This window comes from Neoarius graeffei, chromosome 3, assembly GCF_027579695.1.
Source record: "Neoarius graeffei isolate fNeoGra1 chromosome 3, fNeoGra1.pri, whole genome shotgun sequence".
Lineage (NCBI taxonomy): Eukaryota > Metazoa > Chordata > Actinopteri > Siluriformes > Ariidae > Neoarius > Neoarius graeffei.
The window spans coordinates 75720442-75739415 of NC_083571.1; the positions used below are offsets into that span (position 1 = coordinate 75720442).

Consider the following 18974-nt stretch of genomic DNA (forward strand, 5'->3'; position numbering starts at 1 on the left):
TCTATATTAAAACGAGAATAACATTATCAATATCATTTTCCAAACTATTTTTAATGTTGGATTTTGTTGCCTTAAGGCAACAATGTACCATAAGGTGAAATACTGAAACAATGGATGTTTGTGGAAAAAGTGGAAGAAAAACCTTCAATCTGCATAATCAGTAACTTAAACTAGCACTAGGAGCAAGATTAAATACATACAGAGTGAAATGTATTACAAATGCATTGTTTAATCATTCTGTTTGAATCATGACTGCCACTCTACCTCCTTATCTTCCACCATCATCATCCTCACTCTCACTTTCTCCATGTGCTTATCATCTTCCTCATCACAAAAGGCCATCTCATCCTCACTGTTACCTGTACTACTCCCTCTGCTTTATGCATCTTTGTTCAGTGGAACAAAAGAGATTTATTTCATACATAAGGGAATAGTTCAAATTCAAAGTGTTTACTGTCATATGCACAGGAAGGACATGTCCTCTTGAACAATGAAATTCTTAGTTTGCTGTCCACCATGAATGCCAATTACAAATAAATAAGTAGGCGGAAGAAATAATACAAAGTAAAGGCAATATAGTGCAAAATAATAATAATAATAATAATAATGGGGCGGCACGGTGGTGTAGTGGTTAGCGCTGTCGCCTCACAGCAAGAAGGTCCTGGGTTCGAGCCCCGGGGCCGGCGAGGGCCTTTCTGTGCGGAGTTTGCATGTTCTCCCCGTGTCCGCGTGGGTTTCCTCCGGGTGCTCCGGTTTCCCCCACAGTCCAAAGACATGCAGGTTAGGTTAACTGGTGACTCTAAATTGACCGTAGGTGTGAGTGTGAATGGTTGTCTGTGTCTATGTGTCAGCCCTGTGATGACCTGGCGACTTGTCTAGGGTGTACCCCACCTTTCGCCTGTAGTCAGCTGGGATAGGCTCCAGCTTGCCTGCGACCCTGTAGAAGGATAAAGTGGCTAGAGATAATGAGATGAGATGAATAATAATAATAATAATAATAATAATAATAATAAAACACCCAGTATAGTACAAAATAAAGGTAAATGTAGTGCAAAATAGGTAGTGTAATACAAAAATAAGGCAATGATCGGACGTAGGAGCAAAAAGGGCAGTAATGTGCAAACAATGTAACCTGATGTAAACAGTCATGGAAAAGCAGCAAAAAGGGCAGTAATGTGCAAACAATGTAACCTGATGTAAACAGTCATGGAAAAGCAGCAAAAAGGGCAGTAATGTGCAAACAAATGTAAGCAAATGTAAACAGTCAAGGACAGTTTACAGGGAGGTAGTCCATGGTTATAGACTCCTGTCAGCTGTTCAGGAGTCTGATGGTGGTGGGAAAGAAAGAGTTCTTTAGTGCATACTTCTCATCTCATCTCATTATCTCTAGCCGCTTTATCCTTCTACAGGGTCGCAGGCAAGCTGGAGCCTATCCCAGCTGACTACGGGCGAAAGGCGGGGTACACCCTGGACAAGTCGCCAGGTCATCACAGGGCTAGTGCATACTTGTCTAATGTATGTATAATGTATTACACTAATATAATATGTAAATGAATGTATATCATTAAAAATCATTAATTCATGGCTATAATGCAAAAGTATGGAAGTATATTGCTACCACACCAGAAAAAAAAGAAAAAAATCAGTATCACGTAATAACGTGAAAAGTTTATTGTTATAACAATATATTTTCATGTTATTATGTGAAACATTTCATGTTATAATGTGATCATTTATAACCCGCTGGTGGTAGCATCATTTCTCATTGATCAGCTGGAGGGGCATCGACGGCTCCATGGTTATAATCTACCTCCAGTGGGTTGGACTTCTTCCTTCTCAGGGATCCCAGCAGTAATTGAAAAAAATAGAGGAATGTAAGAAACTATCAGCAGGGGTCAAGGGGGCTGCAAGCCCCCTGAAGCTGTTGAGATTTTAACATTTAAAGATGCTATAGAACACATTTTTTACATAGATTTAACATAGAAAAGCAACAGAATTTAACAATAATGTGTATCTATTTGATGCCATATTTTGTAATCAATGACATAAGTGGCAAAAAAAATTGTTATTTATAAAAATTAGATGAAAATGTAGCTTTGAAGAATATACTTCTTCTAACCCGGACACTGTTCCGCTATCTCTTTTATGGACGATATCTTTTTTCCACGACATATTCAGGGCTGTGAAATTGTAAATAAGAAATCCGAGGAAAAGGGGGGGTCATAAGCCGGGGGTCTGGGGCCCACAGGGCCCCAGACACCAAGCCATTTTAGGTGTTATATGGTGTATTCTGAGCATTTCCTGCAAGTAAAAAATTTATCTCAACAAGTAAATATTTGACTAGTCTTGGTCTTCATTTTGCCATATAAAATACCTATCAACAGTTTTCTCTTTTAAAATGAAAGATCCATGTAAAATACCTTGAAATATCTAATAAGTGCCTATGTATTTTATCTCTTAATCAAAATAAAAGTAAAAAAATGTGTAAATAACAATTTAAAGAAATGTTAATAAAAGAAAACTTTGATAGGCCTTTCAAAATGACTTTGTGAAAAATCATGCTCAATATTTAAGTGAGAGATACCGGTTGTCTTCCAAATTACACTTAATTCTTGTATTATGTCCTGGCTTTTTCCAAGAATCTGTCACAATGTCTCTTGTCTACAGAGCAAAAGTTTAAAAAAACTAATGTTTCTTATCTAATATATTATTTACATCTTTTCTTTTACTTCTGGCTCCTTCTATTCCTCTTTGCATCACTCCCAGCTATTTCTTTCAATTCATCTTTCAGTAAGGCTATTAGTTCTATAGTATTTGCATTCCTCTATTAAAGCTATTTACAAAATGTTCATAGTCTGTCAAACAGCATCTAATGAAAGTCTTTTAATTTTCTTTTCTTTAACACCATCTCTTTCAGTTTTGCAAACTTGTTCTTTTTCATCTTTTCCTTCAGTCTGTCTGTGTGTTCTTTTCTAGCCCTCTTTGCATCTCTCTCAAACACCTCCTTAGCTTTCCTTTTTGATGGCATCTTAACTATGTCTGATCTTGCACCCTGTAAGTACAAAATTCACGTACGCGGTGCCAGGTCACGCAATAGCTATTTTTAGCTCTGTCCGTGTTGCCAGATACTGCTGACGTTTTCCAGCCCAAAATATGTTCAAAACCCACCAAAATGCACTTGAAACTGCCCAATCTGGCAACGGCCACGTGTTCCACGCTCAGCTGGCATAAAACTCCGCTAGTCCGGCTGTATTGAGCCGCCGGTCTCGTGCAAGGTGATTAAAACCGACTAGACCCCCCCAATGATTTTTAATGCAAAAATAGACGTTTTGTGAAGATGATATTTTTCGCGACAGAATCCGAGGAAATTTCACAGCCCTGCATATTGAATTAAGTTCAACGCATTAGAAACAAAAGCACGAACAGAGTTAAAACATTTTCTAGCAAATGGGCGCAGCCATATTGTTTTCTCGTCCTATCGCGTACAGTCTCGCGGTATTTACATCAATTTAACTTCCGAGTGTTCCCGAATGTCAACGAGAACAAACAAAGCTGACAAAAACATCGCTAAACAAGCAAACCGAATCAGAACATATTCTGCTGGTCATTTTACTTAAACAAACATATTTTTAACGGATATACAAGAGATTTAAAAAAAAAAAAAAAAAACACCACCACTTTAGCTAGAAAAATAGCGGAATTCCGCTAAATAGCGGACGTCTGGGATCCCTGTCCTTCTGGACAGCCCCATGTATTTTAAAATCCTTCTTAGAGCGCACATACTTATAACAGTGTCATCCACCATGTTCAGTAACAGTAGAATCTCGCCATGTCTCAACCCAAGCGTGAAATAGAGCTTGTATTCATGTAAATGAGCCATATTACCCAGTTTATTTTCCATACACCCTATTCAAACCATAGATTCAAACATGAGTTTAAAGTTACCGTGTTATAATGTGAAAAGTTTTGTGTTTTAACAATATAAATGATCATGTTATCACATGAAAACAAGTTATCACATTATAATGTGAAACATTTCATGTAATAACATGAAAATATATTTTTTTATAATGTGAAAAATATATTGCTATAACAATAAATTTTTCACGTTATTACATGATGCTGATTTTTTTCTTTTTTCCTGGTGTGGTAGCAATATGCTTCCATACAAAAGCCTTCAGATCAGTCTAACTATGTTGCATACACATGCAATACTTAGATAGACACCTAATATTTTTTTGAAGTGTGATTCCATGATGGTACATTGTGTCCTCAGAGGAAAAAGCACATTCTCAGAATTTTCTAACATACAGTATATTTCTGATATCAAGTATAAAATCACACAACAGTAAAAACTGTATGAAGTCTGCAAAGATTTTATTTGTATAGAACTTTAATATTGAATAGCGTAAATAAGCACTGCATGGCTGTTTGAACATGGATTTAATGTACTGTACATTTCCCCTCATGTATTGTAAAATCCAGAAAACAAACAAACAAACAAAAAACCCATGGGAAGCTCCAGGTTAAGTCAGAACATTTTGTCTTTAATGGTTAGAGAAAAGTACCTTCATCGCTCTTTTTGTAAATAACTGTTTGGTTTTTTTAAACTGCACTCTGGCCTTTACTCAGACAGGGTGTTCTCCCCTCACCGCCAGATGCTTACAAATCTCACAGTTTTGATCAAAGAGACTGGATGAGACCGGCCCATGACGTCAACACCTCCGCTTCTAGCGTCTATAAAATCAGAGCAACTTCACACACTCTTTCACATACACACACAGACATCCTCACAGACACTGACAGCTCACACATGAGCTCGTGTTCCAGGTAAGGCACAAATACTTTGCTATGATTTTTAATTTGTTGAGCTGTTCTGCACATTTAGGAAAGGACTTACCATCTTCATGAATCCAATCAGGTTCCTGTCAAGATGAACAGCTCTGTGTCTCTCCTCCTGCTCTCAGTGTGTGTCCTGTTCACATGCTCCTCAACCCAGAGTGAGTATGTTAAAAATTGTTTGATGAAATTGTATGACAGTCAGATGCAGATGCATGAAATGTATAACCTGCAAAGTGTACTGCTCAGAAATGGGTTGATTCAAGCTTCTGTAGCTACTTCTTGCATCATCTTGAAGTTAGATACTATATTTAATTTTTCCATGCATAGTTTGTGTCAATTGTTACTGAGGGTAAGTTTCCAATCACTGGATGCTGTTGGCTGGTGGACTATTTCTCAACCCAGCAGTGACACTGAGGTTGCGTAATCTCTGCCATGCTGTCATACTAGCACTACACAAATACACTAACATTTCAGATTCATGAAACTTAGTAGACGTCCTTCTCCAGAGCAACTTACAAAAGTGCTCTATTAAAAAAACAATACATCCTTCTTCAGGTTCAGTAGGTCAAGGTCTAAGAGTATTATCAGTCTGAAAACACTCTTGAGGAGGTTAGTATAGTCGGGGCTCATCCAGTGGAAGTTCATTCTACCACTTGGACACCAGAACAGAGAAGAGCCTTGATTCATGTTTTTCTTGTACCACGAGAGATGGTGGGACCAGTCAAGCAGTGCTATTATAATCTCATCTCATTATCTCTAGCCGCTTTATCCTTCTACAGGGTCGCAGGCAAGCTGGAGCCTATCCCAGCTGACTACGGGCGAAAGGCGGGGTATACCCTGGACAAGTCGCCAGGTCATCACAGGGCTGACACATAGACACAGACAACCATTCACACTCACATTCACACCTACGGTCAATTTAGAGTCACCAGTTAACCTAACCTGCATGTCTTTGGACTGTGGGGGAAACCGGAGCACCCGGTGGAAACCCACGCGGACACGGGGAGAACATGCAAACTCCACACAGAAAGGCCCTCGCTGGCCCCGGGGCTCGAACCCAGGACCTTCTTGCTGTGAGGCGACAGCGCTAACCACTACACCACCGTGCCGCCGCTATAATAATAATAATAATAATAATCTGAGAAGTGATGGTCCTGTCTATCTATGGTGGTGCCTATCCACTGATGGACAGGATAGAAGAGGGCTGATAAATTACGCATAGCAAAAGATACTAAAGTGAGTCATCATATACCAACAAAATGCAACTTTATGAACAGTGTACATGATAAAATGGGATCCTCATCATTCAATGTTGTTTTGAACTTTTCACTGCTACATAATGACTTTTAACATCAGGAAAAATGAACCTGTATTATTTTAACTATAAATGAGTTACAGGTTACAAACTATATACAAAAACACTAAAAAATCCATAATGGCCAAGATCATGTCACTGCAAAGCTGTGATAGTATGGCATTGCATTGATGCAGGTGAGTATGTCCTCTCATGTTACTTTATGTGATTTTGCAGAAAGCTGCAGAGGTCGATGTGGAGAAGCTTATTTCCGAGGCAACGAGTGTCAGTGCGACTACGAGTGCCTCTCACACAGAGAGTGCTGCAAAAACTATGAATCTGTTTGCACTTCAGGTAAGTGTCCTCTGCTCTCTACTGGTAGAGGTATTGCTATGGGCTACGTTGTTTTAAAATGGACAGTTATGATATGATTATACTGGTAATGCATAATATTAATCATTAAACTGAAATCCCACATACATATTCCTATGTCCCATGCACCAGAGTTTCCAGGGCAGGTCCTTCAGTGTCACTGCCCCCAAACTCTGGAATTCTCTTGCTCAATCTCTCCATGACTGCTCTTCTTTCTCTGCTTTCAAATCTCAATTGGAGACATCTCTTTCATGAACATTTCTCTTCCTCTCTTACTGCTTAGTTTTTTTTCCTGTAAAAAAAACCTTGGGACCTTGGGATAGTGAAAGGTGCTATAGAAATTTAACTTATTATTATTATATCATTACTGTCTAACCCTATGTGTAAACTAATCAGGAGCAATGTAATCAATCATCACACACAAATAAAAACAAATGAACAAATGAAGTCAGTAAAAATTCTTTGGTAAATAATCACATTGCTGGAATTGGACTGAAGAAGAAGAAAACACTGTAAGGATCAAAGAAAATGTCACTTCACAAGTTCAATGAAAACACAAATGCCTGATTGAAACTTTAATGTCAAACCTGACTGATAAAAAAGACTTTCTATTTTGCGCTATAGGAGACTCCTGTACAGGCCGATGTGGTGAGCGTTTTAAGAGAGGGAAACAGTGTCACTGTGATATTGAGTGTATTAAATACAACCAGTGCTGTCCAGACTATGAGACCCAATGTAACATCGAAGGTAATTGCAACAGCAGCTTCTTCTCAAACTTTAGTTCTAGAAGTGCAGGATACAGTGTCTTTCAGAATTATTGCAAAAATTAATATACCAAAAGAAACCAATAGTTTGAGCACAAGCACTATTGTATAGTTTTTTTCCCCAAACACAATTTTTTTTAACTTCCTTCTTTGATCCAGACTACAGGTTCTATGTTGACTTGGAAGTATGTTTGGCTCATCATCTATAGCCATATCTAAACCTGATGGCAGGGGAAAAAAGTTTTTCACGAATGACCATTTGTTTCCATTTATTTAAAATATTGTTTAGGTGTGTCAGTATACAGTATAACACATTTTGAGAGAGAATACTATTATTTTGTAAGTAGTTTTAATGAGTGGATAATTTGCTTATTTTTATGGAGTGCCAATAAATCTGGAAGGCACTGTTTATTTTGTACAGGTCTAATGCATACTAACTGCTTGAATAAATGCTGTATTTGACTATATTTATTATTACTGTGCACACAAGTAACTCACTGCTGTTTCCTCCCAGACTTTCCTAATTGAGTGTATCTAAAACCAACTCAGGCACTCAGCAGCTCTGTCCCAAATTCTGAAATTCAGCTTTGTGTTCTTATTGGAACATAGCCCATTTTAAAATTTTACAAAATGCTAGAAGGCATATAACTCGGTATTAAAAAAAAAGTCACTAGTGTTTAAACTGTGTATTATAAAGTGTTATTATGCATGGCTGAGCAGTGGCCTGTATTCAAACCAGAAAGCATATTACTTATCATTTAAGCAATAACAATTCAATTGGTTACTCACTGAATATACCATGAATTTGTATCTCACTGTAAAATGAGTAGACTCTTATATATACTGTTATTTATTTCAAGTGAGAACCAATAATTAACTACCTTGATGAGTTAACATAATTCTTTGTCTTTACAATCTAATGTATACTTGATCCCATATAGCATGTTTTATAGGTTTTCTAATTATTACATATAATAACAATAAAGCCAGGGCGGCACAGTGGTACAGTGGTTAGCGCTGTCGCCTCACAGCAAGAAGGTCCGGGTTCGAGCCCCGTGGCCGGCAAGGGCCTTTCTGTGCGGAGTTTGCATGTTCTCCCTGTGTCTGTGTGGGTTTCCTCCGGGTGCTCCGGTTTCCCCCACAGTCCAAAGACATGCAGGTTAGGTTAACTGGTGACTCTAAATTAACCGTAGGTGTGAATGTGAGTGTGAATGGTTGTCTGTGTCTATGTGTCAGCCCTGTGATGACCTGGCGACTTGTCCAGGATGTACCCCGCCTTTCACCCGTAGTCAGCTGGGATAGGCTCCAGCTTGCCTGCGACCCTGTAGAACAGGATAAAGCGGCTAGAGATAATGAGATGAGATGAGAACAATAAAGCCTAATAATTAGTATAAACTTGGTGAAACTTGGTTCAAATGTGTAGGGAGCTGAAATTGACTGAAAATGCTGTGTTTCCAAGGACAGGATTAGGAACGTGTACTATGGACAGTGTGCATGCAGACCGAATCACTGTAGTTTAAAGCCATGCTTTGTTGATTGCTTTGAGTATTGATTGTAAATTTGTTGGTGCATGTATAACTGCCAGCCACTGCTTTAAAAACTCAGAGTAACAGAGCTACAGGTACCATGACTGTAGACACAAGTCAAACAATCGTGCAACAATGTTGTACTTGTAATATTGGTTTCCTATATGAATGAATGATAGATTCGTCATTGGAAGAAGAATATAGTGAGCTTGAGGTGACAACTCCTCTGGACGACATGACGACTGAAGGTAATGTTTAGTTATCTTCTCATCTCATTATCTCTAGCCGCTTTATCCTGTTCTACAGGGTCGCAGGCAAGCTGGAGCCTATCCCAGCTGACTATAAAAAGAATTTTATGTGATTTTTTTTCACTTTTCCCAAAAATAAAGTGAGAAGTTGAGCCACTTGAATGAAAATAAAATGTTTAAATTGCTACCAATGCAAAAAGCTAGTACCCATCAAATAAAACATGCAACTTGCTATGATCACTGGGTGCCTATTATGTTTTGTTGACATTTCCTTTAAATGTTTTGCTTTCCTTTTTCCTGTAAGTATGGCTGATGATCTATTAATAGTAGATCAAGAATATTTATTATGCTCATTGGCCTGTCATGTTTCCTGCACTCCTCCCCTCTAGATGCTGTGAGTGGTAGCAAGCCCTCACCCTATGATACTGATGAGCTTTTGGACCCAGTTGAAAACCAAGTGGCACCTCTCACTGACCTGCTTGATTTTGTAACAGTGCCAAGTGAGGCCATGAATATGTCTTCAAAGCTTTAAAGTAAAATGAAATACAGTTTCCTTATCAGTACATTTCTTCCCGTTAATTTAACTCTACAATGCTGTTCCTTTTAGGTATAACTGGTTCTCCTGTGCCTGAAAAGGATCCTGAAAAACGTCAGGATATCTATGAACCTGAGCAGCTTTCTCTTAACAATTCAGCTCCTAATTTTCCTACAGCTCCACCTAGGCTGGCCGTCACCCAACAGCCTTCAGAAGAGTATCCAAATACCGCAAGCCCAACAGACATCATGCCTGCATCTGAAAAGACTGATCTGAATACAAAAACAACCACAACAACCACTCCACTTATCACAGAGCCCAAAAGCACTGATGCATATGATAATCCTGAAATAGCTGCTTCTAAATCAACTGCTAAAAATCCTCAGTCTGTCATTGAACTGGAGGAACTTTCTCACAATGCCTCAGTTCCCACTGTTCCTCCTGAAATGGCTTCAACTAGAATAAATTCCACACCAACATCTGACCAAAGTACTACAACAAACTCTCAGAGCACCTCAGAACCCAAATCCACACCTTCAGCCACTGCTCAGGCTAATAATCTAGACCTTAAGCCTTCTAACCCTTTCCAATCTGAAGACAGACAGGACCCAGAGGTAAACCTTGATAAGCAGACTGAGGCTCAGTTGGAACCCAGTGAAAACACAACCTTGGAAAGACTGGAAATCCAGAAAATAGTCTCAACAGATTCTCCAACTTACCCTGCCTTAATAGAAAGCACCCATGCTTCTGCTGTAGTTAGCCTTTCTCCAACGAAAGCGCAAGAAAAACCCACTAAACCAAAGGATGCTAACAACAATCTACAGGACCTTCAGGATTATCAGGCAGGTAAGGATACCACATTTACTTTACTTTTACTTAATATATACTGTGCTAACAATGACGCCTTCATTTATTAAGAACCACATGCATGCTGTACATTGCCATGTGTACATTTTTCAAATGCCTGTAATATTTAAAATGAAAAAAGTATAAGAAGCTCTTTCTGAGGAACATGGCATGCCATTAAAAATAAGAGCATCCACACACTTCAAATACAAAAACAACTAACTGTGGTGTATATATCATATTGGTCTTCACATTTGCTTTCTTTTTCACAGATGCCAACAGTGACACAAATCTCTGCAGTGGTCTTCCAGTTAATGGCTTGACTATGCTTAGGAATGGTACCATTGTGGTTTTTCGAGGTCAGGACTTTATTTCCAGCAAAGTTTTGAATTTTCTTAGAACATTATGTGCAAATGGCATAACTCAGATCTTTAGCCCTTTCTGAAACTGAGTCATAAACAGTTTTTTCTCTAACCCAGTTTTAAAAACAATGGCTAAAATTTATGGTTGGCATACAGCATTAAGCACAATGGCGCAGTGGGTATTACTGCTGCCTCACAGCTCCAAGGTTCCTGGTTAGATCCTGAGTTCAAGTTACTCCCCGAGTTCAAGTTACTCCCCATGTCTGCATGGGTTTCCTCAGTGGCCTGGTTTCTTCCCCACCTCTCAGAAACATGTCATTCAATGCTCTACTGGCACTCGGGTGATTAATTGTATATGTGCATTGCGGCCTGCAATGGACTGGCATCCCATATGGGGTGTATTCTTTTACCTTGAGCCCAGTTTTCCCTGGGATAAGCATCACAGTGACCATGACCAGGATGAAAGTATTTAGTCACTCTACTTTTAAGAAAGAAAGAAAAGCACAACTTTATTCATCACACACTTGTGAAATTCCTCTCTGCATTTAACCCATCTGAAGCAGTGAACACACACATGCGCGCGCACACATGAGCAATGAGCGCACACACATACCCAGAGCAGTAATGGACAGTTTGAGTTCATTCAAAGGGAAAACATGTTTTATTCACAAAAATAACATACTTGCAGCAAATTGTGACTGCTGAAGTACCATATATGCTTCTCCCACAATATTGTATACTAGGCCACTACTTTTGGATGCTGGACTCCAGACGAAAGGCTGGGCCTGCTCATTTAATCACAGACACTTGGGGAATCCCTTCTCCTATTGATACTGTCTTCACACGCTGTAACTGTCAGGGCAAGACCTACATCTTCAAGGTACTGTTACCAATAACTGTTAAAGTGCTAATACTAATGTAAAATCATATACAAGTAATTTCAAGATTTGTTGTATGTGCATTGTATGTGTTCCACAGGGGGATAAATACTGGAGGTTTGAAAATGGCGTTATGGATGCCAACTTCCCTAGACCCCTCAGTGAGGGCTTTGGACTTGGGGGTCACATTGTTGCAGCTTTATCTATGCCCCAGTACAGAAGCAGGAGGGAGTCCGTGTTATTCTTTAAAAGAGGTTGAAACAGTGTGATCTTGCTTTTAATTCCATCAGTGTTGTGCTGAACTTCTCCCAGTATTAAGAATATTTATAACTATAACAGATTTACAAATCCCATAGATGACTAATAAGTACATTTTTCAGGTTTGTCTACTGCCTAAACTTTTTTTTAATATGTCTGTGTTGACAGGCAAAAGGGAAAAAAAGAAATTAAGGTTTTAAATCATGAAATGGTTTTAACAATTTTGTTACTCTTTTGTGGCCCAATTTCATCTTTTTTCAAACTTTCTGTGACCAAATTTTAATATCTATTTTTTGTGACCAAATACATTTTATTTCAATTCAACTCAAAGCCCGACAGGGAGACTACAAATGCAAGATGGGGGAATGGGGCAGGGCTTCCAGGGGTTGTCATTTAATATCAGAGAGTTCAAAACACCTACACAACTGACAATCATTCCAGATTTGTTAGTTGATTGGCTCATCTGCAGAGAGAAAAAAAAAAGTATTTTTAAAGTGATAACCACAGCATACTGTTAACATGTTAAGTTCCTATGCAAAATGTGTAATTTTACACATTTTATTCATCTCAAGAAAGTTTACTTTTGAAATAATTTTAGGCTCTGGTAAGATTTTCTTTATAAAGCTGATGTATTTTGCAGAAAATTATAGTATGTGGCTTTCCAAACTTCTTACACTTGCATTGTCTGTAGGTGGACTGGCTCAGAGATACACTTACCTCAACACACCTGACTGTGGCAGCAAGTCAGCTGCAGTCATAATAAAGAAGAGATTCAGAAAGGAAGCAGGTAACAACCTTATGGAAGGAAATGGTTTTCTTAGCACAATTTCATTTCAGTTGGTTGGAGTGGGGGTTATAAGAATGAAAGGAGTGAACAGTCATAACTGAAAGAGAGAGTGGGTAAAGTTTGTGTGTAGATAAACCCTGCTGTAAACACAACACAGAGATAAGAGCATGAATAGACGCCATGGCTCGCCAGTGACGTAATCCCTTTCTCCAGGAACTTTCTGAACATTATTCCAGAAAGTGCCAGTTGACCTCACACACTGATGGGAGGGATGACTCAAACCTTGAACGTTTGCCTGAACAATATATACAAGCTGAATGATGCCACAGCATACAAAACTTTGATTCTCTCCCTTTCATTTAGTCCCTCCACTTGGTCAACAGATCGTCGTTAACAAGACTTGGGTAGGCTTTCCGTCAACAGTGACATCAGCTGTGTCAATACGCGTTCCAGGAGGGGACGGATACAAATACTATGCATTCTCCCCAAGTAAGTACATTTACAATTTGGTTCCAAAGTTTACCCACAATTCAGGATGTGAAGAAAATGAACACCATTTGTACAACTTTCCAAAAAAAAAAGTTGGGACGGTGTGTAAAACAAAAACAATGCAAATGATTTGCAAATCCAAGACATGTCAAATGTTGAAATAGAATTTTTTTTGAAAAATGTATGCTTATTTTGAATTTAGCACCAGCAACACATTTCAAAAAAACTTGGGACAAGGGCAACAAAAGATTTGAAAAGTTGTGTAATCTTGACCAAAAAAAAAAGATTAACTGTCAACAGGTCATTAACATGATTAGGTTAAAAAAAGAACATCCCAGAGAGGCTGAGCCTCTCAGAAATAAAGATGGGGAGGGGTTCACTGCTCTATGAAAGACTGCATGGATAAACAGTGCAACAATTTAAGAATAATGTCCCTGAATGTAAAATTGCAAAGAATTTGTGGATCACATCATCTGTGGTACATATCATTAACAGATTCAGATAATCTGGCGAAATCTCTGTATGTAAGCGACAAGGCTGAAAACTAACATTGGATGAAGCGAAGTGGAAAACTGTGCTGTGGTCTGACAAATCGAAATCTGAATTTTTTTGTGGAGATCATGGACACCGCATCCTAAGGGCTAAGAAGGACCATCCAGCTTGCTATCAAAGTGCAGTTCAAAAGCCTGCATCTGTGATGGTATGGGGGAGTATTAGTGCACATGACATGGGTAGCTTGCACATCTTGGAAGGCACCATTAATGCTGAATGATATATACAGGTTTTGGAGCAACATGCTACCATCCAGATGACATCTTGCTCAGGGAAGGCCTTGCTTATTTCAGCAAGACAATGCCAAACCACATTCTGCACATATTCCAACTGCAGGGCAACTGCATGGTAAGAGTCTAGGTGCGAAACAGGTCTGGACTGCAAGCAGGCCTGTCTCCCATTTAAAACATTTAGTGCATTATGAAATGAAAAATACAACAAAGGAGACCTCAAACCACTGAGCAACAGAAATTGTCTATCAAGCAAGAATGGAACAACATTTCACTTTAAAAATTACACCAACTGATCTCAGTTCCCAAATGTTTACAGAGTGATGTTGCAAACAGAGATGATGCAATATCATGGTAAACATTCCCCTGTCCCAAAGTCCTTGAAATGTGTGACTGACATAAAATTCTAAATGGGCAGATATTTTTCAAACAATACATTTTCTCAGTTTCAGCATTTGATATTTTATCTTTGTACTATTTTCAGTGAAATATGGGATTTCAGTGATTTGCAAATCATGACATTCCATTTTTATTTAAGTTTTACACAGCATCCCAACTTTTTTGGAAATGGGGCTGGAGAAAAAGGGCTCTATCCATGTGCTCTTCTGCAAGAAAATACAAAAGGTCTTGGGATACAGCCTTGGTTGTTCCAAACCTTGTTTGAAATCATGTCTGGCTGGGTGGGGTAGGAAAGTTGGCAGCTTCTTTAAACCTCATCAACTAGGCACCAGTTAGAGGCCTGAGGTCATGGCAGATGATTATACTCTCTGGTCATGCTGTCATTAACAAAACATGACATGGTCACACTTTAGCTCCTCCCAAGAAGTGTTGAATCACTACAAATGTGTTTTAAACGAAACCTATTCTATATGGTAATCATATAGAGTTTTATTTTAAGGTACAGTAGTGGGCAGAAGTTTACATACAGTGACATGAAAATCATCTTGGATATGAAGGTCATGGCAATATTTGGGCTTTCGGTAACTTTTTTGAACTGTTTTTCTGTGGCAGAATGTACAGCATGCATCTTTAAAAAACACCTAGAATTTGGTGCACAAGTTTTAATTTTCTTTGGTTTTCTGAAATCAACACCATGTCAAAATTATACATACAGCACCTCTAATATTTGGGTAAAATGTCTCTTCGTAAGATTTACCTTGACCAAACATTTTTGTTTACCATGAACAAGCTTCTGGCAAAATTCTAGTTGGATATTTCATGACTCTTCATGGTAGAAGTGGTAGAGTTCAATTAAATTTTTTTTTTTTCTTGGCATAGACTCGACTTATAAGCACACAGTCCATATAGTTTCAATAGGGTTGAAGTCAGGGTTGTTTGAAGCTTAATGTTAGCCTGCTTTATCCTCCACAACCAGCTCTGATGCATTTTTGGGTTCATTGTCCTGTTGTAACTCCCAAGTCCCGTTAAAGTTTCTGATGGTTTATGCTGAAGAATTCTGAGGTAGTACTCCATTATTCCATCCACTTTGTGCAATGAACCAGTTCCCACTGGCAGCAAAACAGCCCCAGAGCATGATGATCCTGCCACCACCACCAGCTGGTACAGTGTCCATCTGTATATGGTGGTCATTGTGGCCAAACAACTCGATCTTTGTCTCAGCTGACCATACAGCTATCCTCCAGAAGGCTTTTTCTTTGTCCGTGTAGTCAGTATCAAACTTTAAGCTTGAAGGTGTCAATTTTGGAGCAGGGGATTATTTCTTGGATAGCAGCCTCTTAGTCCATGGTGATGTAAAACTCACTGAACTGTAGATAGTGATCCATCAGCTTTCAGTTCATGGCGGGGTTGTGCCATGGTGGTTCCTAGGTTGTTCCTGACCATCCAAACCAATTTCCTTTCAGCTGAGGGTGACAGTTCGGATTTTCTTGAAGCAAAGTGGCTTGGCAAAGTTACTACACCTCACAATAATTTGGATACAATTGTTTGAACTGATCTTGGAATTTGCAGTTGTTTATAAATGGCTCCAAGAGACATTCTGGAGTTGTGTATATCTGCAATCCTCTTTCTCAGATCTGCACTGAGCTCTTTGGACTTCCCCACTTTACTGTGTTGGTCAATCCAATGAGTGCTGTAAACAAACCCTTTTTATGAAGGCACAGAGAAGCTACCAGCTGTAGTCAATCATGATCACTAACAGGAAGAACTTTGTCACACGCTTGTGAAATTCTTCTCTGCATTTAACCCCTCTGAAGCAGTCAACACACACACACACACACGAGCAATGAGCACACGCACATACCCAGAGCAGTGGGCAGCCATGCTAACAGCGCCCAGGGAGCAGTTGGGAGTTAGGTGCCTCGCTCAAGGGCACCTCAGCCCAAGGCCACCCCGTATTAACCTAACCACGTCTTTGAAACCGGAGCACCCGGAGGAAACCCACACAGACACAGGGAGAACATGCAAACTCCACACAGAGAAAGGCCCTCGCCAGCTGCTGGATTCGAACCCAGAACCTTACTGCTATGAGGCGACCATGCCACCCACTTTAGGTCTCTTAACTTCTTTAGGAAGTTAAGAGATATTGACTTTGGCAAGATAAGAGACATTTTGGAAGTTTCAGCACCTCTGAATTAATAATCCAAGTGAGCATATATAAATTTTTGACCCTGTATATATAATTTTGACCCTGTGTTGTTTTCAGAAAACCCAAAGAAATTTAAAACTTGTGTACCAGTTTCTAATGTTTTTTTTAATTAAAGATGCTGTACAAAATATTCTGCCACAGAAAAAGAACAGTTCAAAGAAACTACTGAAAGCCCAAATATTGTCATGACATTCATATCCAAGATGACATTCATGTCATTGTATGTAAACTTCTGACCACAACTGTAGTAAAGGTTGACGAAGCAGCTCAAGGCATAACCTCAGTGCATTGTACAATCATATCACTACATAAGAACATGCTTGGTACATTCAGATACATTACTGTTAATAGAAATGTTATCTTTCCCCCCCCAGCCAAGTACTACAGTTTGAGGATGGAAGGGGACACTCCAGTCATTCTCACTCCTAGGGCTGGACGAGAAAAGCAAAAATCAGCCAAAAGTTGGTTCAGATGCCCAGAGACGAGTAAGGTGTAGAACACACGAAGTCCTTTAAGATTAGGACTGTGTGCTACTCTAACAATCCTACAGCGACATTGAGTGAAGCTTTTATACATTGAGGGTGCTTTCACACTTTGTTTTTCCCCCCTCAACTGCCAACACATTTTACATGTAATTATATGGGAAGCAGGTGGAAAGCTGAAGTTTTTAAAAGGCACTGCATTTCTTTTGGCCTTAAATGAGACACTTCCGAAGTTCAAATGCTTTATAAAATCCAATCAGGTCACAGGTTTGGAGGCACATGTGCCCCCATTGTGCCAGTAAATACAGATATTTATGACATGTTGCATTGAAAATATTCCAACACTGCAAAATAACGACTATTTTTGGAACATTTATTGGTAAGGGAGAGCAGGGAGACTTGGGACAAGTTTTCAGCTTTTGTAGATTGTGTGAAATTCTTTGCAGGTAGCATCATATTAATATTGCATTAGTGTATTTATACTATACCTTATTACCATAACAGTTTCTTAGCTTGTCACATATACTGGCCTTCAGATTTCACTTTGTGTCATTTTTTTGTGGGGAGACATGAGACAAAAATAAAATACCTAGGCCTAAATGCTTAATTTTTATAATCAAAACTTGTAACATATGAACTGTATGAAAACACAATGCTGGTACAGCTGTAGAAAAATGTCAGTTTCCCTAAACCTCACTAGACAAAACAGTTCCATTCTCAAGAAGGAATGAAATAAGCTTCATCCTCATGCAGGTACATGCCCACATTAACAAAACTTTTTAAACTTATATTTTTATTAAAATTTTATATTCATAAACCACAAGAAAAAACAAACCCTGTAACATGAACTGTCCCAACTCTCCCCATTTGGCCTTAAAAAAAAAAATCCTCTAAAATGTTATTTCCCCCAGAATTTAAGTTTAATAAATAATACTATGCATGGTAACTCTAGGCTACATACTTAAATTTCAAACAAATCCTGAATTCACCAGCAGACATTACACCATAGCATGGAGCTAGACTGCAAAGTAGAAAATACAAGTTTTGGTTGACAAAATTATTGAACTGCACAAATCTTACTGCAGTGGTCCAGCTACGTGGCTCCAAAGCAAGTAGATTACTCTAAGGAGCAACATCTACCTCCTGACAGAAGGTAAAACCTGATTGGTTGAAATTAAATTTATAATACAAACTGTCCCAGGTCTGCCTTGTCCCATGTCTCCATTATATGGTGCGACAATCCACTTTAACTGTGGCTGCATACAGTCGTCACGCACACAGCTCCTCTTCCCTTGATTTTCTGCTGCCAAAGCTGCAATGAAGGCAGCTCCTCAGCATCCAAGTTAAACGAATAATTACTGCAGATAATAAATCTAAGCCAGACAGCAAATTAGGCTAGCTAGCTACTGGTAGCTGATACAACTGGCAGGATTGTAGTTATGGTTACAGTGCATGCGTCAAGTGAGCCTCTTTCTTTGCTCATACCAGCACAAAATTTCCTGTCCAGTATGTTGTGCCTTGTGTGAAAGCTGCCTTTAAAAAAAAGGAATCTTTTTGTACCAAAAATTCTTTATTGCATACACATAAAATAAAGCAATGTTGTAGGTGCTTAAATGAAACTCAAATGGCTGAAACAATCTGAACTTGAGAATGATCAAAACTCCAGAGGAATAAGCTTGTCAAACAGGTATTATATTAGCAACTAGAATGACTGCAACATCTCTGGCACTTTATTCATCGGGCAAAGCGCCTCCGCACTCCCATAACTCCTGATCCATCTGCAGGAAGAAACCGGATGAAGCACTGTGACCATCTTCCAGGCACACTGTTTGTGTGACATATACTAGAAGCTTTTTAATAATTGTCAGTTATTTCTAATAAAATTGTACCAATGTTCATCTTGG

The 18974-nt window shown here is 38.9% G+C and overlaps 2 protein-coding genes across 3 annotated transcripts in view; one reads left to right on the forward strand and one right to left on the reverse strand.

The window, feature by feature from the left end:
* The first annotated feature begins 4770 nt into the window (after positions 1-4770).
* Positions 4771-18966, forward strand: prg4b (proteoglycan 4b). The gene is made up of 13 exons (XM_060917354.1): positions 4771-4830; positions 4922-5000; positions 6374-6490; positions 7133-7255; positions 8978-9046; positions 9436-9546; positions 9654-10427; positions 10700-10786; positions 11533-11669; positions 11768-11921; positions 12617-12712; positions 13076-13201; positions 16963-18966. The coding sequence occupies exons 2-13, from the start codon at positions 4934-4936 to the stop codon at positions 17082-17084; spliced, it is 1983 nt and encodes a 660-aa protein (XP_060773337.1). The 5' UTR covers positions 4771-4830; positions 4922-4933; the 3' UTR covers positions 17085-18966.
* tprb (translocated promoter region b, nuclear basket protein) overlaps positions 18622-18974 on the reverse strand; it is a 70900-nt gene continuing 70547 nt past the window's right edge. For both annotated transcript variants that reach the window (XM_060917353.1, XM_060917351.1), the window contains exon 50: positions 18622-18848. In XM_060917353.1, the coding sequence (XP_060773336.1) occupies positions 18805-18848 (44 nt within the window). In that variant the 3' untranslated portion in view covers positions 18622-18804. The remainder of the gene's footprint in view (positions 18849-18974) is intronic.

What these genes read in the sequence shown, in the direction of transcription:
- prg4b (XM_060917354.1), top strand. Translation starts at nt 4,934, where the DNA reads ATGAACAGCTCTGTGTCTCTCCTCCTGCTCTCAGTGTGTGTCCTGTTC. An exon ending in TGAATCTGTTTGCACTTCAG is followed by an intron (nt 6,491 to 7,132) that starts GTAAGTGTCCTC and finishes TTTGCGCTATAG; the next exon opens with GAGACTCCTGTACAGGCCGA. An exon ending in CCTTCAGGATTATCAGGCAG is followed by an intron (nt 10,428 to 10,699) that starts GTAAGGATACCA and finishes TCTTTTTCACAG; the next exon opens with ATGCCAACAGTGACACAAAT.